The following is a 25,243-nucleotide window of genomic DNA, read 5'->3' as shown; positions in this document are numbered from 1 at the left end:
TGACTTCTCGAGCATGACGAGAACTGAATCTCCCTCCTAATAAGAAGAGGGAGAACCGAACCGCTGATTCTCAGTTCCAGGATAGATGTGTCTTCATCTTGAACCCCCTTACTGTGGTTTGTTTGTTGTGTTTATATGTTTTATTAAAGTCATTAGCTGTCACTGTGGCAGGTTCAGAAAGTGGCCGTAAAGGAGGCAGAGCTGAAAGAGCTGGTCTATGAGTGAGGCCAACAAGTGGATGACTGTGCCAGAATGAAAGTGCATTGCGTGATTGTCTAACCTTATAAAGCTGCCCGTAGCGTTTTGGCTGCAGATGGGCTGGTGGGATATAACCAGCAGAGCAATTACGCTTGTAATTGTAATGAACGATCCATGTGTAATATTCCCCTCCAGATGATCAGGCCCGCAGCAAACACTTGACAATGGCTAACAAGTGGGAAGTAATTGCTTATTGTGTAGACACTTTCAATCAATCTGTCTCTTTTTGGAAAAAGCAGCGAGAATGCTTTCCCAGTCACGTGAGGGCTGCCTTGTCTGGAGCCATTTGCTGCAACTCTTTAATCCATTCATCATTTGGGAGGTGGCAACGACTGGGCTCATATCCGAAGTGGTCAGTGGCCAAAGCGCATGTCGGCGCCGACATTACCGATCCATCAAGTCTTTGGAGTACCCTCGGGGAGGAGAGTCTTGAAAATCAATCGGCAGGAGCTCTCAAGGCGCGATGAAGATTTCTGGGAATGTTGAGGACCGTCGTTCAAAGCGGACCGCAAGATAAAGGCACACGTGCGTGACAAACACATTCTCCCTTTTGCCCAAGCCACAGATGTGCTCAGTGCTCTCTGCAAGTATTTATTCATGAGCCCCAGATTGCTATCTAGATTAAAGATGACAAGGTATTGCTGCCACGCGCTCTCAAATCTCCGTAAGAGCAAGAAGGTGCAGCCAGGCTCTGCGCTCACTTTGGGATGAGGAGGACATTCCAGGTCTCGCAAGGCCGAAGAATTTACTTGAGCGTGACTAGAACTTCACCATAACCTGATCTCCCTCTTAACAAGTTGAAAGGAACCAACACGCAGTCATCCAAAATCCCAATTATAAATCTGAATAAACTCTTACAACTACTTAAGCGTGACTTGAACCCCAACTATTTCTTGCTTCTTGGAGTCTTCATCTCGACCCTTCTAACTGTGGTTTTTCTGTGCAGTGACTGAAGGCAGCAGACAAAAGCGACCACACAATGCTCCAAAATCACGTCCTATGACTACTTCAGCTGAACTAAAACCTTATGCCCCCCAACACAGTAAGGAGACGAAGAACCTCGAATTGTTGATTCTAGGCTCAACGAGCCTGAACCTTGACCCCTTAACAGTTGCTTATTTTGTACATGGAATGACGGCAGCAGACAATAACCCCAAGTGCCCAGTAATACAGAATCACAACAATAACGTAGAATAAACTAGTATGAATACTCAAGCGTGACTAGAACCTAACAAATAGATAGCTTTATTACTTCTGCGCAAGGACTCAAAGGCAGCAGACAACAACCCCAAACACCCAATCATCTAGAATGCCAACCATCAATTTTACTTAATTTATATGAATACCTGAGTGTGACTGGAACATGATCTCCTTCCTCACAGGTGGAAGATAAACTGCTAAATCTTGTCTCTTGGATAAATGAGTCTTTATGTTGACCCCCCCCCCCCCCCCCCAGCAGTGGTTGATTACCTCTGTGCAGGGACTGACGTCGGTAGACCCAATAATGCAGAATCACCACCATAACGCAGAATTACTTCGTATGACTACTCGACTGTGACCAGAACCGAACAGGCAAAAGGAGAACAGATGATTTGCAAATCATGTTCAACCTATATTTAATTGAAGACATTTAATGTTTAAACTGATAAACTTTGTTTTTACCAAATAATAATTAATTTGGAATTTTAATGCCTGCAACACGTTCCAAAAAAGCTGGGACAGGTAGCAAAAAAGAGTGAGAAAGTTGAGGAATGCTCATCAAACACCTGCTTGGAACATCCCACAGGTGAACAGGCTAATTGGGAACAGGTGGGGGCCATGATTGGGTAGAAAAGGAGCTTCCCTGAATTGTTCAGCCACTCACCAGCAAAGCTGTGGCGAGGTTTTTGCCGGACAGGTCTTAACCGCGCTTTGGTTTCCCTCCCTGTAGGGCCTGAAGGCCGCAGACAACGACCCCACCGCACCCCCCTACGACTCCCTGCTGGTGTTCGACTACGAGGGCAGCGGCTCCACCGCCGGCTCCCTGAGCTCGCTCAACTCGTCCAGCAGCGGGGGCGACCAGGACTACGATTACCTCAACGACTGGGGGCCACGCTTCAGAAAACTGGCGGACATGTACGGCGGAAGCGATGACTAAGACACGAGGATACAAGAAGAAGAAAACGACGAAATGAAGGAGATTCCTTGTGGATGGACATTAGACATGGAACTGTGAGAGCAGAGAGAAAAAAGGATGCAGAGATTTTTTTTTTCCACACACACAAAAAACAAAAACAACCCACCAACTTGGCTTATTGTTGTAGTCTCCGCGTACATAATGCTTGTCGACGGCACCGGTGGACGCTCACACCATTCAAGACCGTTGTGGGAATTGAATGCGCTCAGTTACACTTGAACTTCACAGTACAGAAGCACTGGGATATAATGTGCCTTTTTGTACATTTCTTTTGGATGGAAATGATTAGTTTTATGTTCAAGGCTTTAATGGTACTGACTATTTTTTTTTTTTTTTTTTTGGGGGGGTGGGTGGGTGATTTCAAAGCAAAGTATGTGACACTCTGGTACGCTTTGGTCACCCCGTTTCTTCTTTTCTCTTTCTTTCCATTTGTTTGTGAAAGCTTATTTAATGAAGGATCATTTGTCAGCCCGGATGGAAAAAATAAGGAAGAGCCAGCACTGTTTAGTGTGTTAGACTTGACTAAAACATGACAGTTATGCAGCTGGTCGCACCTAAAGGGAGTTATGAATCACACTTTTGTAGCAGATTATTTTCTTTTCTTTTTTTTCCTGGAGTGATGTAGTACAGTATTTGACAAAAAAAAAAAAAAAAAAAAAAAAAAAAAAAACTGGTCTGATCAATGTTCACTTCATTTGCCTTAGTCAACATTGGATATTTTGGACTTCACTGTAAAAAGATGTGTGTACATAATGTTTTGTTTTCTTTTTATCTTTTCTTTGGGTGTAGTATATGAACAAGTGCAAAAAGTTCCAAAACCTGTAAATGTTTCATTTGGACATCAAAAATGTTTTTGCATGTTTTTATCTTTTCATGACGACAAAACACGGGAGGAATAAAAGCTATTCCCCAAATTTATTTACAAGATGGAGAAAAAACATAAAATCTGGGTGACAGTCTGTGTAGAAGTTGAGAGATTTTGTATAACATAATTTGAAAGAAGAAAAGAAACAATTATAAAACTTGTCGTCTCGTCAGCACAACTGTTGAATTTGTACCAAAAAAAAAAAAAAGTGTGGGTGAGGGGGTGTGACATGCGAGGCACTGATTATTAAAGCTGAGCTTTAATAGTGGAAAACATTTTGGACTTGAGCTGTGTGAAAAAGCATTTTGTTCTGCTCAACTAATTATCTCTCTTACCCAAACTATCCAAATAAAAGTCCAGTTTTGGAGCTAACAAAATGGGCTGTTGATTCATTTTTATTATTATTATATTTATTTATTTATTTTGTTTTTTAATATACACACGTGTGTACTTGTACTTAGCTACAGAGTGTGCGCGCTTTATCTGCCTCTGCAGTTGGAGATGACCACCAGTAGCCATACTTTATCGCCATCACTGGTTTTATTTCGGTAGTTCTTCCTTCACCGTGTTGTTTTGATTTTGTCAAGAAAAAAATGTTCGAGACTTTTTTTTTTTTTTTTACATTTCCGACTGCAGTATTAAAACAAGCACGTTCTGGTGGCTGATGTAGAGTCAAGGTGAAAGCTGTGTGACTGTACACATCTCCCCGTAAAGAACAGTAGGTCACATTGTACTTGACTTCAAAACGAAGAAAAATAGAAGGCGGTGGAGTCGCCTGTAAGGCACGTGTGCATGGAGGACCCCGGGGAGGCGAGCGGGGACGTGGAGCGGAATGACAAGTGTGTGTCCGTGTGGGAATGGCTGCACGGAGAACTTGTTCGAAGCCCCGTGTGGAATGATCAACTTCACATGTTTGGGCCTTCACCTGTCTGTCCGTCTCCAAATGTGTGGAAAACGCAGAAGCCAAACTGTGTCGTCCAAGTAGCCTTGACAACAATGTGGACTCGAGTCACTTGCGACTTGACAAAAAACTGAGTCAGGACTTGACTTGGATTTGAAAGACTCTAGACTTGAGACATGATGACTAAAAAGACTTGCTTGCTGTTTATTTTATATGTTCATATTAAAGATACAATAAAAAAGAAAGAACTTACGGCATGGGTGTCAACATATAACCCGCGGGCCAAAACTGGCCCGCTAGGGTTACAATCCCAACCGATTGATCATGCCGATGCCCGATCAAGTTTGTACAAGCACTGCACGCATTCGAGCCCGTGCTAGCGCTAACACAATACGAGAGGTGTCCTGGCTGGTCCAGAAATATAGCCCGATTAAGTAGGAAATCAGGGCTTGCCAAAGCAATAACGGGTATATTTTCATCATCACAAGCTAGTGTACCATCAACATAATTATGAAGCTCTTCATTTAAGGTTAAACTATTACATAATCATGCTTTAATGTATAAATACACCAAGCGATGGAGTTGTGCGGCAAACTACACAATTCTGAACAGTAATGTAGCACCCATGCTAGTGCTAAAACAACATGTTATTTATTTATCTATTTATTTAATCTAGACCACTAAAGTAGGTAAGTAATTACCGTTTACCATGTCAATAACTATTTTCTTCACCAAAAGCTCCGTGTACCATCGACATTGCATTTGAAGCTGCCAATTAAATGTCAAACGATTACATCGTTAGCATAAAAGCTGAAGTCATTCTAAAATTACTGTAACAATGTGAACTAAAAAAAAAGTAATTTGTTTCAAAAAAAAAAAATGTTTTTTCTTTATGTCAGTTAAGATTCTGAGTCATCCAGGTCATGGTAATCCTCAAAGGTTGAATCGTGGCAACTGGACTCTTCTCGTTTGTTGAATTGTTGTTTTTTCTTGTCAACGGCATAATGCTTTAAATTATAAATGCACCACCTAACAAATGGTGTCTGGTCATTTTAACATCAGGCAAAGTTGTTACAAAACTCCGAAAGTTACAGTACAGTTGCTAACGCTATGGTGTCCTAGTTAATGATGGGTCGACACAGCAATGACAGTCTTCGTATTACGAGTCGGTGTCCCACCACCACCATTTAGCAGCAGATATTTCCAGATACAAATGCGCCACATGCGTCTCTCTCTCTCTCTCTTGCCTCATGTGGATGTGGAGATCGCTTGAAGGAGGTCAGCCACACCGAGCGCAACGCAGGTGAGGAAAATAACTTACATCCCGGGACCACACTTCAATTTCACAGCACAGATTATCCCCGCCGAGGATGAGGAAGAGGAAGGAGGAGGGAGGGAGCGAGAGAACATAAAGGCACACAACATCCACATCCTCCATCATACGCACTTGTTCACAGTGAGGAAGTGGAGAGGACGCCGCTGCAGGATTGGCTGGATTCTGTTCGAGATTAAAAGGACAATACGTGGCGAGGATAAAAAAAAAGAAATAGACAAATATTAGATGAAAGTCACACTAATCGGAGTTCCGACACATTTGAGATTTGAAAATTCCATTTTTCCAGACTTCTTGGTAAAACAAAAAAAAATCCAAATAATTTCTGACATTTGAGTAAATAGAAGTGTATCATTCTGATTCTTTATATTGCATTAAGTGACCAAATACATTTCCAGGAGATTCCCGCGAGCTAATGTAGCTCATGCAAATAAAGCGCAAACCCAGATAACAAGACTACTTTTGTACACTTTGCTGCATATGACTCACAAGTGCCGCCATGTTGGACGTCAAACATTTCACACAGTCTGCATTGAGTTTACTTAAGTCTGTTTTGAAACCCTAACCCTGTTTTAAAAACCTACTTTGAAACCCTAAAAAAAAAATTAGACAATACGCAAATATTAGACAAAACAATTTTAAAAAATTCATATTAGAAAATACAAAATAGAATTTGTAAAAAAAATAAAAAATACACAAATATGAGCAGAAACTGCAATGACAAGATTCGCCAGCACCTTTGTCGTAAAGTAACATTTCGATCTGACGTCGTCTTCGCTCCAACTTTGAACGGGCGGACGCCGCTGCGAAATATATTCTTCCGTTCCAGATTTTTTTTTAAAAAAGGACAATGCACAGGGAGACACCGCCGCCACAGTCATCGCAATGACTTATTTGGCGCGCACGGCAGAAATAATTGCTCATTTGCACATCGCCGTCTTTCCACTGACAAACGGATAAAAATAGTGATGCATAATAAATAATGTGCAAAGCTAATTAAGTGGGAAGGGAACCACATCGGTTTCATCTGCCAATTTATGCCCACGTCTTTGATTTACAAAATGCACATTTAGACAAAACAAAAAAACAAAAAAAAACTTGGCCATAGGGATAAATAAATTATGAATGTCCCATTTGTTGAGGAGAAATATGGCTTTGTTGTTTGGCACTCTCATCCTCTGAAAAAGCTGAGCTGTCGCAGGCAAAATATTCCATTAATGCACCAACTGATCATAAAGAATTGTCTTGATTGGGAATTATTGTTGACTCTTGAAGTGCACTACTTGACCACAACCAGTAGAGGCGCTGTTGATTCACTCCCCAATAGTTTGTCATCCAAAGAAAAAGAACGTGAAGTCAGCTACGCATGGGGAAAAAAATAAGATGTCGTCATATAATTATAGTGAGCGAAATGGTCATGGTTATCTGTATTATCAAAGCCCTGGGCACAATCTAACAAGAGCCTAAATACAGTATAAATAAAAAATATGCAAAGACAAAAATATAGAAGAAAAATACAATACGGTATTATAAAGAATGAAAAGGAGAAAAATGCAAAATTAGATCATACAAACTATTCAACAAAAATTACAAAAATAGTCGAAAATAAAATGTTTGACAAAAATACAAAATACGACATAAAAAGGACAAAAATACTTAGCAGAAATAGCAGAAAATGATGCACTAATAGTAATAAAAGATATAAATAGTAATACAAAAAAAAACATTTGACAATACTAAATACTAAAATATTAAATCATTAAACGAGAAACAAATATTAGGAAAAAATGAAATATTACTCCACTGGACTTTATTTCTATAGCACTTTCACAACAACCGCAGTTGTAACAAAGTGCCGTCCACAAGTCTTCGCAACTCCTGCTTCCTCTACCGTTTGCACCGCAAGGAATTCGAAAAAGAACTCGCAGAGACGTTAAATGTGGCAAAAAATTGGAACGATAACGCTAACCATCTGACATTGCATTCCAGTAAAAAGTGAACCATTTAAACTCTAACTGCACTTTTTCTGCTCAGTACAACACTGGCATGGGAACACAGCTTCAAAACTTCCCATGAATAATAAGATTCATAATTAATTAAAGAATCATTTTCCCTCCAGTCAATCCAGGAAATATTGTCAAATGCCCTGCCCGACTCGCACTTTTACTCGAACTAAAAAGTCCAACTAAAGAGAAGGATTTCACCTTGTAACCAGAGAGTACTCCCGAGCGACGTCGTCTGCGAAGACGCCTGCAGATTGGTGTTCCAACAAGCACCCGTGGGTCCCGTTTATCGACTGTGAACATGGCTTTCACCACATTGCAGTTACAAGTCAGCCTAGCTCAGCACTCCGCGCGTGTGTGTGTAAGCGAGTGTCACGGAGCCACTGGGGGACACCATGTTGGTAAACACACTAGAATGTGACGCTGAAAAAAAGAAAAACTGTCTGAAGTTATGCCGCCGCTGACCTTTGGTGGGCCTTAGGAAGACGGATGCTGGCCGGGCTATCGATGTTGGGGGAGAGGGGGTGGGGGGGGGGGGGGGGGGGGGGGGGGGGGCGTCTTTCTTGTGGGCTCCCTACAGGCTGGCACTGAATGAATAAGTAAGCAGGTCGGATGACAGAGCCTGGGCCTTCGTCTGGACTTACCCAAATTAATCCAGCTATTAATGGCAACACTATTTAAAGAAAGCATTTCTACTATGTAAAAATGCAACATAAAAGGACACAACTGTGCCACATACATCATCTGGAGCTTTTTAGAATCAATATTTTTGTCTAACAGCATGAAAAAAAAACAAAAAAACATTTGCTGAAAAAAATTCGTCAAAACTCATTAAAGAAGCCGATAATTAAATGTATTAATGAGTGGAGATTGCAACAGGTGTAATTTGCAAGTTTTCAATCAGAGGACGGAAAAATGCTGAGGTCATCTGTGTCGATGAATTTGCAACGTGATTGGTTAAAGAAACAGTCCAAGTTACATCGGTTACCGATTCTGAAGACCCTGGGTAGATTAGATTGGCATGGCAACACAAAGAGGCTGAAATCTCATTAGACAAAATAATAAAAATAAGAATCTCACAATCACATGTGATAAAACGCTATGCAATAAAGCCAATAGACTGTTGGGAATAAAGTAAGACAATTTCATAGAAGAAAAAAAATATTCAGAATAGAATTTCAGTTCTAAATTAGGTCAGTAGTTCTGGCCAGCAAAGTCGTCCTGGATTGGCCTGACAGCCAATTACTGCTGTGTGGTGTACTCAAAAGACAAAAAAAACAAACAAAAAAAAAACAAAGGACAGCCGGGCATCAAAACTGGCACCTCAACAACGTACACATCTTGGGATCCTTTAAATTGGAAGCCCAAAAAATGATCCCAGATAAAAACACGGCCTTTTTTGTTGTTGTTGTTTTTTTTAGACCCGTGTTAGTATTTATTTGTTAGATGAAAAACTTTTCAAACAATATTCTGTTTTCTGTTAGAAGAGTCTCTTATAAACAGCCCCCGAGTCCACACAGATGTGACACTGTGACTGCAGAAAACAGGAGGGAAAAGGAGAGGGTGTGGGATTTTGCACCCCAGGGGACAATGATGCTCCCTTTTTCATGATACACGTGGGGCTGGGTGGCAGATTTTCAGCTCGTCTATGAACATTCAATGTCACTTTGGGCATTTCTCATCCGACGGCCGCTCGTGCATGAATTGTTCAAGTGCCCCCACAAAGGACGTGTAATCATAAGCTACGCTTGCATACTGACAAAACAAAAAAAACATTTCTTTGCTTGTGTCTTAAACACAAAGAATCAGGCACACACACTATCTTGTTTTACAGGCCTCGTTACATGTACTATATCAATTAGAGGGCCAATGTAGTTGTTGTTGTCAACATTTGGGAATCAGATAAGAATTGCTGTCTTTAATATTGCAAAATGAATGGACAGTAATTGATGGGGACACACTTTTGTGTAATCTTAGTCCTTACTTAATAGTAGTTCAGTGGTATTTAAACACAAAGAACAACATGCAGCTCTTTTGAGACACTTTTCAGCTGACAGTTCCAAGACAAGTACTCATCGGTGCCAAAATGTGAGACCTTTTCTGGGAAGAGGGTGACATCATTACCAGAAAACAAGCAATGATGCCGCAATGATGTCATGGCATTGCATCAAAGAACACAATGATAGCGCTCTAGTGTCACCCCTGCATAATACCCATCCCCTGGGGAGCATATTTGCATGGTATATGGAGGTTATATATTGGCATACCTTTATATAAACCAGCATTGCAGTCCTCAAATCCCCCCCATCCCCCCAAATTACAGATTGACTGCATCTAACAGTGTTCCTACACCATTTCTGAAGCATTCTAGGTCTGCTTTCATCTTCGACGGGAGGCCGGAAGAACCGTGTAAGCAACCGTAATGTGGATGTCATAAGAGGAAGGATGTGCAGGAGTAACGTGGGTGGACAAGGACAGCTGGTTGTTGCCTGACTCAAGAGGCTGGAACTGAGGTGTCGTCCGTGGCAATAGCGAGGTCAGCAAGAGGGCGGTCTGTCCCCAGAGGGAAGGGAAATGCCATCGTCCCAAGATTGAGCTTGACAACGTGTAGCATGCAACATCCGAGCACTAATGCTCTGCATGTAGCGATGTGACATAACATAGTGACAAGAGAAGAAATTTGGTGTGGGCGAAAAAAGAAAAATCAACGGCTCCAGGAAAGAGCCCTGAGGGACACCAGACATCCCTTTGCGACACCTGGTAGCAGCAAGTAGATCCGGTATGAGGGGAATCAAGCTTTAGAATGGTAGACTCAATTGATTGTGCGTAGCTGTTGTATTGTTTTCTCTCTAGCCACTTATAAATCTAGCTGCTAATTTGCCGTTTGTAATTAATTACTCTCAGCTGCGGTACCGTTCCAGCCAGACTTCTGTTAAAAGTGCACTGTGCCACCTGAGCACTTATTTTTCTGGTGTTTCCATACGCTACATTTCACATTAGCACGTTAGCGGCTAGTATGGCTTCTCAGTCTTCTCCTATTATTTATGTCTTGTCCTCTTTTAGTGATACCAAGACTTGTCAGAAGTGTAGTTTATTAGGAATTAGTGACTCTGAGGAAGGGCTCCGCACCATTAAAGGACAGTGTTTAGCCGCGCTAGCTAGCCAGCCACAATTTGTAGCTGATGCGGACTTAGAGAAAGTTTGCTTAGCGCCTAGCAATCCCCCGTTAGTCCCAGAGCAGCAAGGAAAGTGTGTGGATGTTTCAGCTCGGAGCTGGTTAAAAAAAATAAAATACAAATAAAAACCAGTACATCCAGCACCGTGATCAGATGTACTTGAAGCTATTTTCACACAGAGGCAGAAAAGTCATGGACAAGCGTTAATTGCGGTTGGTTGTACGGAGTCCAAATCTCTGCCGTACAGGCCGAATTCATGCCATCAACCGAATACACCATATATAGCGCATAGCCTACATTTTTTGCCTTTATTGTATTTGGGCTTTACCCCTCGTACTGTTTTTATGGCATATTTTCACCTATCGCGGCTGGGTCTGGAGTGGAGGATCCCTTTCATGTTATTGTTGCCATATAGTGTTGTTTTGCGGTTACATACTTTCTTTGCATGTAGCGATGTGACCTTATTTGCAATTAAGCAATTAAGTCGAAAAATGGGAAAAAAAACAATGTCCTTTGGGAAAGAGCCCTGAAGGACACCAGTCCAGGACAATGAATTCCTTCAAGTGGTAGCAGCAAGAAGATATGGCATGAGGTGGAACAAGCGCGAGCAGATCTAAGTCAGAGCTGAAATAAAATGGAAATAAGACGGAGAAGATCATTTCTCTCCTGCCAAGCTAAATATGTGAACTGGCACTAAGGAGAAAGAAAGGCTATCAAATCCCCGGAGTGCTTTCAGATTTATTCATGTCTTTATACGCTTGACATCCCATCACCCTCTTGTCTTTAAGGGTTTAGATCCCTTGGTCACATTTTCAAGAATGACTGGATAATTTCTTCCAATGAGAACAAATAATGTCACTACGGTCTCAGGCGGTCTGCTGACCGACTTCACGATCAGTGGTTAATAAATGTGCTTAAGGCGAGTCGCGCCTCGATCAGTGTGCTGGCGTTACTACAATAAGATGGTTATTGTGTTGTCCACAAGGAGGAGAAACAAGGCCACTGGGGAGGCCAGTCTTTCCTGTCTACTGAGTCTATTGTCGCCAGGCAAGGCTATGCATAGCCCAGGGCAAAGAGTGACAAGCCATAGGTCGGCAAAGAACAAAATTGTGCAGTCGCCTTAAAGAACAGCAACTCCCAAAGACGGTGTGATTCTATTCACACCGTCCGTTTGTGTGCCACACCGGAAATCATTCGTCAGCCATCAACTGTTCAGTAGTGCTAAACACAGTGAATATAAACTGCTTCTAATCCCTTTTGCTCACAAGTGACGGAATTTGCGCATTATAATTAATTGCTTTTTCATGCTAATGGGAGCTGGGGCCCTGGCTAACTCTGGAGGTGTAAAACACATTTAGATTGCGAGTGAATGATGTTGAATGGGTTTCACCCCACGCCGACTCATCTTTCTTTCCCACGTATGGCTTCTCCCGATTTGACTGCTCGCCCTTAATTTAGAGTGAGGAGTCGCGATGATGTTCGCGCTGTGTGGCGGAAACATTTTCAAGCAGATTACAGTCGAGAGCACAGATTTTCACTCAGGGGAGAATTCAGAGGCGTCGCAGTGGGCATTACTGCTAACCTGCACTGCTCGGCTCATTTGCATTTCTCTTGTGGATGGAAAAAATACGAAACAAGACTTCCAGAGGATGAACTCTTTCGAGACGCCGCAATACGGTCGACCATTATAAAGCAAAATTACTTTTGAGGTCTCCTTACTATTTTATCGCATATAACAACACCCTGATACCTCCTACACTTTTGCGAAAATGCGAGGATACGGCGACTGTGTTCACTGTACTTCCAAACTGTTCTTGGAATGGTTCTTTTTTTTCTGTTTTCCCATTCACGTGCAGATTTTTAGAACAGAATGCACCTGACTATCAGCGCAAAGAGTTTCAATTTTACGCTCAACTTGAAAACATAGATGTATTGTAATATGCATGGCTAAGCAATGAGTTGAGATTATTAGTCTTACAGCAACGTGGGTACCACAAACATGGCCACAACAAAATGAGCCAATTCGATCAATGTATCTAAAAATAGATACATTGATCGAATTGGCTAGAATGACACATGACATGATGGACTGTATTGCTAAAATGATTGCATACTTGTGAGAATATGTTGCGATGTCCAGTATACATACCCTCTAGTTAGTATTTTTGAGTGGACATCATTTTTGGGTGATCTCCTCGATTTGAACAGACACAAAAAACAACAGTAACCAAGCGAGTTCATGGAGAATGAATCTTGCTAATGAATAGACAAACGCCGATCAATATAACACCCTTGACTCGCGCTTACCAGTATATGCTTAATGGCAGTAATTAAAACCATATTTTTATAATATTGTTTCAAATTTTTGGAACACGTTCGCTGATTTTTGGGGGCCGATCACCGATCAGCGAGTTTAAAAAAAAACCTAACCGAGTACCGATCCGATCACAAGATGGAGCAATGTGTCTATTTAAATGACCTGTTCATTTACTGTATATACTTGTGTACTTAATTGCTCCGAAAATTATATTTACTCTAAATAATGTATCTTTGTTCCTCTATTTATGCCATCGAGGCGTAGTGACAGACAGAACAAATGATTGGTCTTCTATTAGATGGCAGGAAGTAAATACAGTAATTAACGTTTCCACTTTTTGTGAGATGTTTGTTTGTTGGTGTGCCGTGAGATTTTTTAATTGTAAAATGTGTTCCTTGGCTCCATAAAGGTTGGAAATCACTGCTCTCGTCAGATTGTGGATTCTAATCAGTCAGGTCAAACCAACATTACCACATGACAGAAATAATGGGTGCTAACTTACTGTAATTAAATTACTTTATTGTAATTACTTCAGCCACACCGAAACTTTAGAGCACGACAACACAACATACCATTTTTGTTAAACGTACGCCGATCAGCGTAAAATGCTAATTATCAGCCGATGCAATCGGCGTAAAGTCTACTTGGCACCTGGCACACTGGCCCCAAAAACGGTTAAGATTTACTGCAGCTTCCTACAATGCAAGCCATTTAACACTCAGTTGTATTCCAAAGTTGTTTAAAAAAAAAAAAAAAAAAAAAACACACACACACACAAACACAAGGCTGTAAGGGACAAGATCTCCTTTGCAAAGTGCTAAAATGACAGATGAGGTTCCATCACAGAGAAGCACATAAACTCTTTGGTTTGTGAAGAAAATTGCATGCTTGCCAAAGAGGAGTAAATTATCCTTGCAGAAAAAAAAAAAAAAAAAAAAAAACTGCTTTTCGAGCAGTTGACCTGAAAGGATTCCGATTGGATGTGAAATACCAAGGAAAATGAAGGTGTTTATTGCAATTAAATGAACAAAATGGAAAAATTACATTTGAATATAATTATAGGTGTTTGTAGCTGTGCTTTTTTTTTTTTTTTTGGGGGGTGGGGGGGGGGGGGGGTGCTCTAGCACCCCTAAAATGGATCCCAGCTCCCCTAAAATTTAAGAGATGAAAAAAAAAAATTCAACCTGGAAACCCGTAAGACCATTCAGCACTTGGTTGGAACACAACCGCTCCCCGACGAGGCTCTGAGCGCTCTACCAGAGAACACAGAGAAAAATATGCTGCCTTCCAGTGAGCTAGTGTAAATACAGTACCTGGCTCCAAGCAAGATGTGGAGCACATTTCCCAACTTCAACTACCCAATACCAACACACTATGTTCATTGCCAGTCCTCATTTTTGCTGCACTTAATCATAGCTTACAGTTTATGTTGTTAAGTAGTAGTTAGCTGACGTTTTTCCAAGCTAGGAAACAATTAGGTAGATTCAGATAGTAACACTGTTCTCTGCTTGAATTGGAATGAGAGCAGTTAGTCGTAGTGAACACAGCATGGGTAAGAAAACGACAAATGATTCATAAAACTCAATTTCTCTCATTGCATTTTACAGATTTACATTTACAGGAAATAACCATAACCACATTTGACTTTGTTTTTTTTTTTTTAAATAGAAATGTGAGAGCTTAACAATGTCAACTCAGTGCCCCAATCTCCATCTTCAGTATTTGTAACACTGCAGACATGCCTTTTCAAAACTAAAGCAATAACAAGGTGTCCATGGGCTGAGACGTCAGTTGCATATGAGGCCAAGATCAATAGTTAATTTAATAAAACACACCACAGTTTGACATGCATTACAGCCAATTAGCGTCTTAAATGGGAACCATGGAGATGCCATTAAGGCACATTAGTCAAGAACCGACTATGCAAAGCCAATAATTCCTCGCTTATCGTTGGCTGGGAGTGAGTCATTAAGCGGTTATGTGCAAAATACGCTCGCAGAAGAATTCTCACAACGTCGAAATGTGGTTTAAGTATCCAAATTTGGGATTGCAGTCGGTCTGATTGAAAAGGTTGAAAAGTGTGTGGGGGATTTGCCTCCCGGTCGGAACAAAATAGGTGGGGGTGTGACCTTGTTATCCTGCAGTCTCAATGTGAGCTGCGACACCATTAATGGCGGAATACAGTGATCAATCACACTTTATAATGGAGGAAAGAGGGGAAGCAAGCTTGCCTTCGGCGGATTTTCTGCTCTCTTCTGCTTCGAGCTGCTTTCATTGTTGCATTGTTCAACGGCGTGCTACAAATGAGCTGATGGTTCTGACACAGCGCTTTAGAGAGAGCTACTGTACGCTACAGGATTTTTGATGCGGGACGTTTAGCAAAGCCTCACTTTAAGTGTCACTTAGCTAAGAATACGCGCTTAAAACAATCCTAGTGTTTTCGAGTGGCACAAGTGGGATTTGTGTTATGGCAGCGTAAAGAGAGAGAGAGAGAGAGAGAGAAAAAAGCATGGAATCGGATCTTCAGAATCAGGTCTCTTCCAAACCTGGCTAAAAATGTGTTAAGTATCAGATACCTGACAATTAGGGACATCTTCGATCGCGAGTCGAGTCACTTGATTTTGAGTATTGTCCGATACCGAATCCAGTCTTTGTGTGACATCATACCCGAGAGACGGCGTGTTATTCAGGGAAATATACAAAACGTCCCTCGGTTTACGACATCTCAAGGTTACGAAAGTGCGCAACCAACTATTTTGCGCTTTGGCAAAAGAATATGTGGTCATGCGGCACAAGAAAGCTTGCGTAATGCTTACCACTGTACTTTTCATGAGGTTGTGTCATATTGATGACCTTGAAGGGTTTTTGCATGCAACTATTTATTGTAGTTATGACTTCGCTACAGTGTTCGAGTCGGTTAGTGGTAAACTACGACGTGTTCCGCTTACGCACAAAGTCGAGCGTCCACTAACAAGCTCTGTCAAGCACAGTGTTGGAATCCCCTTGAACAAAGCACATTATACACGTGAGTGCCGAACAACGTCCCACAGCGAGTTGGATTGCATATCTAGTTAACATTTTACACCGCTTCTTAATTTTGTCAGATGAGAGCGATGTGATCCAAATGGTAATTTGTCGCTTTGGGCCGATGATCACGTTTGGAGAATTGTTGAGGTGCACTGGCGGCCATCTATCATCATTTCTGGACTAATGGGCACAACCTTATCGAGGATGACATATGTGTTTACGCACTGGAAATTACCTTGGCTGAATATCTGACACAACGCCTTCTGGTGTATTACAACATAAGCCGCGGGGGTAATAATGTGTGTCCACAAAAGATTGCATCAGAGAAAGCCTCTTATTTAAGGACAATAAAAAAAGAAAATTCTCATTGGGATTTGCATGTAAATAAAAACACGCGGCGTCGAGAGATGCATAACGAAATGTTATACTGTATGGAACCGTACGGAAACACCCACACACTGTGTCGACTCCGGCTTCAAAGCTGTCGTGATATGTCACTCAAACCCAAGCAAAGAAAGAAGCTCACTGCGAATTTGCCTAAACCCAGTAAGTGGGTCTCCGTGAGCAAATGACTGGGCATCGTGCACCGGGCACAGCCACGTTTCCAAATGGTGTAATTGATGTGAAATTATGGGCTGCATTCCATCAGCAACCATGCAGGCTTTGGCAGCCAAAGAAAAGAAAAAAATCCCATCAGGCTCTTGACTTAATTCTTCCTCTGAGGCTTGATCATCTAGCATGAGAGGAGGACGGTGAGGGGAAGTTCGAAGTGAGTTTTGTGTGCGTGTGCGTGGGGGGGTGGGAGCTCGAGCAGAGGCACTTTTTGTATTTGCCAAGCGCGCCACTTGCATCTCCCAAAGACGGTGGACTGCTTTCTTTTGTGTTTGGAACGCTGTGATTGCTGCCAAAGCTTGCTGGGGGACTGATTGGCTGAGACAAAAGCAGCTTTTGGAAAACGTGCGCGTAGGCTACAGGAGCGAAACCAATAAAAGCTCGCCTTGACTTGAGAGGACTCCCACCGACTCCTTAGCTTCCTCTCCAAAAAAAGAAAAGAGGATGCTACACAGCTCAACGGCAAATGTGAAAGACCTTAAGATTTTTAACTTGCCCCTTGCCGTTTGGTGTGCAAATGAATCATCAGCCTTAAAGAGAGAAAAAAAAAAGAAAAAACGTAACTAAACATGATAACCATTTGTGGCACAGCTCTTTTTTGTGTGTGTTTGCACATTTGTCTGAATAAAGCTGTGCTGTCATCTACATTAACAATTTAGAGCCTTTAATGAACTCAACGTGCCACCAAAATGGTAACGTTATGCTCGATACTAATTGAAGTTGTGCAGCCCGCCCTCCCCAGGACGATTTGTTTTCGTGTGGGCATCACCAAAACCTTGGCCACCCCACTGAATATTTTTCTCTTCTTAGTTGCAATGTTTTCGAAGGCCTAATGGCTATAAAATTTCCTTCAAACATCCAGTTTATGGATATTTATAAGACATTTATGATTGCCAGATTGCAGTGTTCAGTAGCGTAGTCAAACAACCTTTCCACATAGCTCACAATGTTATGAAAGTTGTTTGTAGTCACGTTCCGTGTTGAAATCAGCATAACGGATTTATTTTGGGGTTTGCTCAAAATATTCCGTTCATTATCCACTGTTAATTAACAGCGATTGGCTCTTGCCTGGTCAATGGAAGCGGAAGTACATGTTTTGCAGCTTATTCTGGGTGGTCAGAGCGTGGTGAAAATGAATTTATTGGTTAATTAGTACCTTTAACAATACACGTAGAGGAGCAGTGAGATAGTGGAGAGGTTTTCGTTTCAAGTAAAATTCTCAGTGAAACTGAGTGTGAATTTCTAAGCGCGTTTTCACAGCTCAAACAGACGACGCGGGGTCGCTATGGCAATGACAGACACGTTATAGCTGCTAATTTAAAGGCAAATGACTACATACTGTTCTCATTAAGCATTGATACACGCCGTAAAAAAATATGAATCACCATTAAGTTTCACGTCTTTTCATGTTGCAGATGCTGTAAACATTATAATGGCTGTTATCGCTCACATTCATAGAGTAATCATAATGTTACGGGCTGGTTACCAGAGCGAACCGGGACATAAGCAAGCACATCTAATTGGATATGGTTGTGAACAGCACTGTTGCACACCCCCATTTTTATTTTTTTCAAATTCTTACAGGTGAGCGGAGAGGTGAGACAGTGCTGACCCAGTTCAGTAACAAAAGGTACAACCAGATCCGTCGAAATGCGACCGGGGGCTTGACAATCCCTTATGGGAAGTTTATATTTTATTCATGGGGATATTAGCGTCGTGCCAGAGTGCGCCTTGAGACAATGATTCATTTGAGTATCTCCACAAAAGGAAGTGTTTCTGAGACTGCTAGCACATTTGGAAGAAAGACAAAAAGGCTGGCTGATCAGTTCAGGCTCATTTGAGCTCGGATAGAAATGCTCCATTTTACTCGAGCTCCGTAGAAAGCCACCAACCCCCACTCTCCTCACACACACACACACACCATCCAAGTGGTGGTACTGACGATTAGAGTGCCATTAGCTGAGCACAAAGGAGGTTCAGCTTTAGACTGTACCGGATTTACGACGGCGGGGGCCCACGCACCGGTGGCCCTCTTTGAGCGGACCTATTGTATGGCACCGCCATGGATACAAGGTAATGGGTGCCCGCAATGGTGGCGGCTCCGGAAATGTGGACTGGGCTGCAGAAATGTGAAAAAGGTATTTCAAATCACTCAAACCACTTCGTGGGTGGAGCCGTAGGAGCGTGCACACTGCAGAACTGTTGGCAGCACTCTATGGAAAAACATCTAATAAGGACACAGTGCAGTATTCCTGAGTGGGATTTTAATTGCATACAGAGGGAACAGCGATCTTGCCAAAGACGCAGACGGAGATTATAGGCGTGTGTGCATTTACAGCATGTAAAAATGCCTGAATTCCCTCATGTACATACTCATTTTATAACTTTGGGTGGAACTGCAGTGGGTATTTCTAGGTCGACTTGTTAAGTTAACAGCCAACATTAAAAGGTGCCAGGGCTGGATCACCGGTATTATAGACCACTAAAGTAAGAGTCAAAGTATTTGAGTTGATAATGAAACAGTTATTTTGAGGTGAATCACTACACACAGTTGTTTACAGTCTACTGTATAATGTGAGAAAGTGGGTCTTCTCTCCTGGCATAAACAGTTTGAGAAGCACATACGTTTACAAGCTAAATTCTAATATTGGTTCCATCAAATTGTATGGATTTATTGCCAACAGTTTATTTTCTTCATTCTGTCGTGTTTGCCTTTGCTGCTCTGCTTCAGAATCAGTAGCGCTGGCCAATGTAACAAACAAAATCAGCGATGGGACTGTTTCTTCAACCGATCCGATTTCAAATTCGTCTCAGCAACTGATCCACAGCATGTCAGCTTTTTTTTTTGCTATCCTCTTGATTGGTTGGTAAGAGCAAAACAATTTCGACTAGCACAACACGTCTGTAGCAATCTGCACAGACTAATACATTTAAAGATCTGCATTTTTTTATTGGCCACGTTATTCGCTAAATATTGATTCTCAACTGCTCCAAATACTGTTACTGTTCACGGCACAGTTGCATGCCGTTATTTTGCTTTTTTTTTTTTTTTTTTTGTATAGCATTGTTGTTTTCTACAACTGCAACATGATAGCGGTGGTTTTAAGAGGTGGATTAGGTCGGGTAAATCCCCGCCATAATGCTTAGCACTGCAGTGGTTAATCTATGAAAACATGACATGCTTGTTAAATGTTCTGAATCCCAAATACACCACACCGAAACAGCAATGGCAGACAACGTGACTCTGGCTGTTTATAATGCATTTTCCTTCTTTTGTTACAACAAAGGCTATTCAAAATATGGTTTCAGATCAGAGCGACACCTTGCACACATGGCACTGTATGTGTTCATGGTCACAGATACATTCGAAACTAAACAACAATGGCAACGGGGCTATTGATTCTTTTGTGCTTACAACTCTTGACATTTACTACAATATAAATGTGCGACTGGAGTTGCATTACTAAATTCTAAACCCAAATACTCCAAGCGAGGGTATTCGAAAGAGTTGTCCAAGACCAACACTGAGATCTGGTCCTCTGAAAAGTCTTGAGTGTCATAAGTACATTAGGTTGTACAATGGTGTACAATGGGGCTATTGTTGCTTTGGCGCTTATAACGTGCACATTTCCTATACCAGTGCTGCTAAACCGGGGTTCACGCATACCCACAATTGGGACCAATTTGAGCATTTTCCCTTGCGCAAAGTGAGCAAAGGCCTGATTGTCGGATGCCTCTGAAAGCTCATCCTGTGGTTGTGGGTTGTGTTAAGGGTGATTTTCTGCTCCCTAATCTGCTGAGAAAATGGCCCGTGAGTGTGTGGTCAACACGGAGTGCGGTTGAGCGAAGGACTTTGTGATTGTGACGGTGAAGTGACCTGAAGTTGCGCATTTGCCAGACACAAATAGAAGAGCAACTGGTTCTGTTGAGTGAGAATGAGAATATTTTGTCACTGTTGTGTAGCTACCGGATGAGTTACGACTACTCTGTTTTAGTATTTTCAGGCAGTCTGGATCTCATAGGTCAGTCTTGGTTCCAAGACAGACATTTTGTGACATACGTCGATAGTTTTCCTTATCATGTGTGGGGGGTCTCTCACATTTTTAAAACTTGGTTGACGTATTAAAAACCGATGGGTCTATGCCACTTAACGCCACCATGAGAGCGGCATTAGTTAAACACGCCAAACGCTAAACCCACAATCTTCCGACCAAGGGCGTGACTGATGCGACATCGAAGGATAATCGTTTTTTTTGTCGTCTGCATGCAAAACTGCGATTGACTGTACAGCGTGTACTTTGCCTGTCGCCGACAGTCAGTGGAGAAAGGTTCCACTACCCAATGACCCAGCACAGAATAAGCAGTGTAGAAAATTGCTGGAACGGAGAGCACTGCCATCTGGCAGCAAATAGAAGCAGCACTGCGTGCACAATTATTGTGTTTTTGATGATACATTTTGCCATCTCAATCCATTATTGAACCAGCCACAGGCTCATCCATCTGGTCTGTAAAGAGTAACTCTCTTTTCATCAGTCCATAACACCTTTGAAAAATCGAAAGTCTTCTGCTCAGTCGTGACTTTTTCAATGTTGGTCGGATTTTAGCCTTCCTTAACTTGGCCGTGTCTCTGAGCACTGAACACCTGGTACTTTTGGATACTCCGAGGAAGTTCCAGTTCGGAAATATCCGCGCACTGGAGGACAATGGGTTCATTTTAGCTTCACAATTTACTCTTAGTAAAACTTTGGTTATCTTCTCTTTTTTTTTCTCAACACGTTTCGTTCGACCCAGTTGACCTTTGGCAGCAAAACGTTAAATAGTTCTGTGATCACGACCCAATCCCTTTGCAATTTCAAGCGTGCTCATAGCTCTGAAAGATTTTTTTTTTCCTTTTTAACTTTTCAGAGTCAGTCAAATCTCATTTTTTTCACCTATTTTGCCTGATGTCAAGAATCTGCCTAATGTATGTGGATCTTCCTAGGCCACAAGCTCCCCTCTGTTTGTTTTCTGTGTTTCTGCCTGCCGGTGACGTCATTCTTTGTTTCCACAGTCCCTTTGCGTCATCGTCGTCCTCTATTATTATTACTATTACCAGAACCTAGTTATCCTACTATTGTGTACAGTGATGGAAAGTGGCTCCCGAGCAGTAACCGGCACCGCCTGCATTTAATTCAAACACTGCAATTATGCATGTTCCTGCGCGCCTCATCCCAACATGCAACCATTAGGCGGCGAAGACGGCGTTCGCTCAACTGTGCCCGCCTGCAGTCTTTAATGAGAGTGCTTAGTGGCGTCACATGTCTCTGTGCCTCCGCTGGGATGCGGCAAAGTTCGCTGCAGGGGAAAAACGTGCTAATCATGCACAAGGTGGCAGATTTGGAACGTGACAATGTACGGCAGGTTGTTACCCTGTCTCAGTCTGACAGTCGAGTGTTTGTCTCACTCCTCGGGTAACGTTACAGTCACCCCGTGAAAAGCACGGTTAAATTGAAGGCATTTACAGATGTCACGTTTCAGTGTTCTTTGACGTTAGACCACCGTAATACGCCGTGCTTCCATTTCATCTGGTGAACTGCAGTGTGGGAGAACTTCACCTCTCACCTGGCTCCACACTGTACACTGTGTTCTCATCCGCTCAGCAGCTTTGATCATGCTGAGGCTGTTTGCTCACACTTGGCTCAGTTCCCCTGCCAACACGGTCGTCCTGCACTCCGGCGAGGCGGAGAAAAGAAAAAAGGAAATGAACAATGGGCCTTGTTTGCCAGACAAGAAACACAGAGATGGAGAAGCACTGGGAGCGTTGTTGAATATAATTGCCCATCCAAAACGATCAAACTGCAAGTTTGACTGTTGCTGATCATTACAAGCATCCGCCCAACAAAATGTTTTGGAATGCTTTAACCTCATGCTGATATTTAAAAAAACAAGTGTGAGTTTTGAAAAATCTATAACGGGGTTAAAGCTAGGGGGGACAAAGTAGTGGCTTGTGGTGCGAACTTTCCAATAATTGTTGAATCCAAGTTTATACAGTTCAGTTACACAGTATAGTCGTGCAGTTCAGCTTTATTTGCTAATCAGTACACATTAAATGAATACTGTCGATTGTAATCGATAGTATTATTATTTTTTTTTTTTTAAAAGGAATAATCATTAGTTGCCTGGTATAATCATATAAAGAGATTGCCCTTTTGTATTTACTGTCTGTCAGCAACTAGTCAGGCCTGAATGCCGTATGCTGGCAAATTGTAAAATCCAAGATACCGCCACTGCCAATATATAGACGACTCGACACAAACCTGTTGATTCAAGCGCTGCGTTATTGAAATTCCTCATAATCGATGATCAATTTATCACGCCTGTCCTCGGGAATAGATTTCCCCTTCCCCATGAACAGGTTAAGTATACATCGGCAGTAATCTTTCAGAATCCTACTCCAAATGTTCCAGTTCAAGGCACTATAGCAAGAAGCGTCTTTCTTCGACATCTCTTTGTCTGCCAAGGACCTCTGCTTAATCCAGGTTCACGGTCACAGGCGTGTACGCGTTTCGAGAAAAACACCAAAGCCGGATGTATAAGGGAGAGAGGGATGGGTCACGACGCTAATCTCCATCTTTTCCAGCGAAGCCTGCGCAGTGACAGACAAATTAAGTTGTCTAGAACACATTAATAACATCAATAAAGCTGCCATTGTGCGTCTCAGTCGCCGTAAAGTCGCACGCAAATATTTCTCCTTTACGTCCCGCTGGGCCATCTCTCCGTTGCCGCCCTGATTTGTGAGTCTGATGACTCAATCACAGGTGATGGAGACGAGGGGAAATCCACATCCGGCTGATATTTGCACAACGCTGTGCCTCAAAAGAATTCCTCAACGTCCTTCTTGCTTCTTTTCGTCCGTTCGTTTACAAGACAGTAAACATAACATATGATGTTGGTCCGATTGAGCTCAAACACACCACGTGTTCCAAATTTCGTTTGCGGAAAGTTAAAACCGCAGAGTTGTTGTTTGATTCCCCGATAACTGACATGAGATATGGTCCCGATCGAAAGAGGCCAGTGAATGTGAAAGGGGTCCTTGGCTCACGACGGGTTCCTGTTTCTGTTGTGGTGACGTAGCCCCAATTTGGATAGGACATCACTAACCTACTCTAACGCAGTAAGTAGTAAAGTCATAATTATTGTAAATCTTTGTATGAAAAACACCTCTAGGCTATAAATTTAAAACAACCAAATGAAATATAAGACATATGGCAGAAACTTAAGTGTGCCTTCTTGTCGTGGGATCGCGTATACTTATGTCGTCGCATAAACTAGCTCTATATAAAATATAAAGATATTTTGTAGTCGACTTCAATGTGATGAAAGTCGATTAATCGATGATGTCATTTTTTCCTTTTCCAGCACAGTACAACCTTTTTTTTTTGCACCATAGACCTGTTTCGGTTGGTGTTTTGTTCATGGTCAACATTCGTTACTCTTTGGAAAACAATTTACATTTTCTCATGTAAAACGTATTACTTTATTTGTGTCATAACCACATTCCACTTGTGGACAACAACACTGGAGGCACTGAGTGAGACTGTGTGTGTTCAGACTTGAGTACAAATTTGGGTCGGAGGTGTCATTGGAACGGCAGTCCTTCATTAATCGAGTATTGGAGTTTGTCACCATGCAGAGTTTTGTGGAACTGGGCGTATAACAGGCTTTATTTGCACGTTATATGCCCAGTTCCAGATTCAAGGTTTGCTGACAAAGAGTCCAGTACCTTTCCAGGTTCACTTGAGCAAGGCACTGATCCCCCAACTGCTGTGAGAACATACTATGCCTCCATTTGTGCACCATTAGCAGCTCCGACAATGTAGAATACTATAGGTGAATGTGTCTGTCTGACAGGATGTTCTAGGGTTTATCCGTCTCCTCGCATCGCTCCACTTGGTTGATTTGAAGCTTCTTGCCACCACACGGAGACCTTGGGGCGATCAACAGTAATTCTCTTCTAGTTCACTGGAGCCTCACTTAAATCCAACAGCTAATCTTTGAAGGAAAACTCAATGACCTCAAGGACGCCAAGAAACTCACAGGTCTAACAGAACTTCTGACAAGTTTTGTTTTGTTTTGGGGTTGTGGATACACGTACAATTATATGAAACATTTACTGGGTACGGGAGTTTAATCTTCACCATCATGAAATCCTGATTTTAGGATAGGGGTGGCAAAACCTTGTGCTCGAGGGCCACCTCTAAATTTTAAAAGGGACAGATGAGCCAGGTCATTTATAAAGGAGGTTAAACAAAAGCAAACTATGTAAAATAGTTGAACAAAAGCAACATGCTGGTCTAGTGGTTAGCACATCTGCCCCGGAGTTCTGAGGTTCGGGGTTTTACGTAATCTCTGCTGCGGCCTCCCTGTGTAGAGATGCAATTTTCCCCCGGGTTGGCCTGGGGTTTCTGTGGGTACTAAGGCTTCCTCCCACATTCAAAAACATGTTTCTTGGGTTAATTGAGACTTTAAAATGCCCACAGATGTGATTGTGACTGTGAATGTTTGTTTGCTTCATATGTGCCCTGTGACTGGCTGG

At 42.1% G+C, this 25,243-nt stretch overlaps 1 protein-coding gene and 1 long non-coding RNA gene across 3 annotated transcripts in view; one reads left to right on the top strand and one right to left on the bottom strand.

Moving 5' to 3' along the window:
- Positions 1 to 3,676, top strand: part of cdh2 (cadherin 2, type 1, N-cadherin (neuronal)) — a 62,547-nt gene extending 58,871 nt beyond the window's left edge. The window contains exon 16 of the mRNA XM_061798621.1: positions 2,189 to 3,676. Within this exon, the coding sequence (XP_061654605.1) occupies positions 2,189 to 2,395 (207 nt within the window). The 3' untranslated portion in view covers positions 2,396 to 3,676. The remainder of the gene's footprint in view (positions 1 to 2,188) is intronic.
- Positions 3,677 to 5,958: 2,282 nt separating this feature from the next.
- Positions 5,959 to 25,243, bottom strand: part of LOC133489289 (uncharacterized) — a 78,083-nt gene continuing 58,798 nt past the window's right edge. The window contains exon 6 of one of the 2 annotated variants that reach the window (XR_009791858.1): positions 5,959 to 6,893. This is a non-coding gene — a long non-coding RNA (uncharacterized LOC133489289). Of the gene's footprint in view, positions 6,894 to 22,240; positions 22,373 to 25,243 lie in introns of those variants that run through there. The other variant, XR_009791859.1, reaches the window with a different exon arrangement.

The sequence above is a fragment of the Phyllopteryx taeniolatus genome, chromosome 14, assembly GCF_024500385.1.
Source record: "Phyllopteryx taeniolatus isolate TA_2022b chromosome 14, UOR_Ptae_1.2, whole genome shotgun sequence".
Classification (NCBI taxonomy): Eukaryota; Metazoa; Chordata; class Actinopteri; order Syngnathiformes; family Syngnathidae; genus Phyllopteryx; species Phyllopteryx taeniolatus.
The sequence above is the reverse complement of the archived record's forward strand: the minus strand, read 5'-3'. Positions and strand labels throughout refer to the sequence as shown.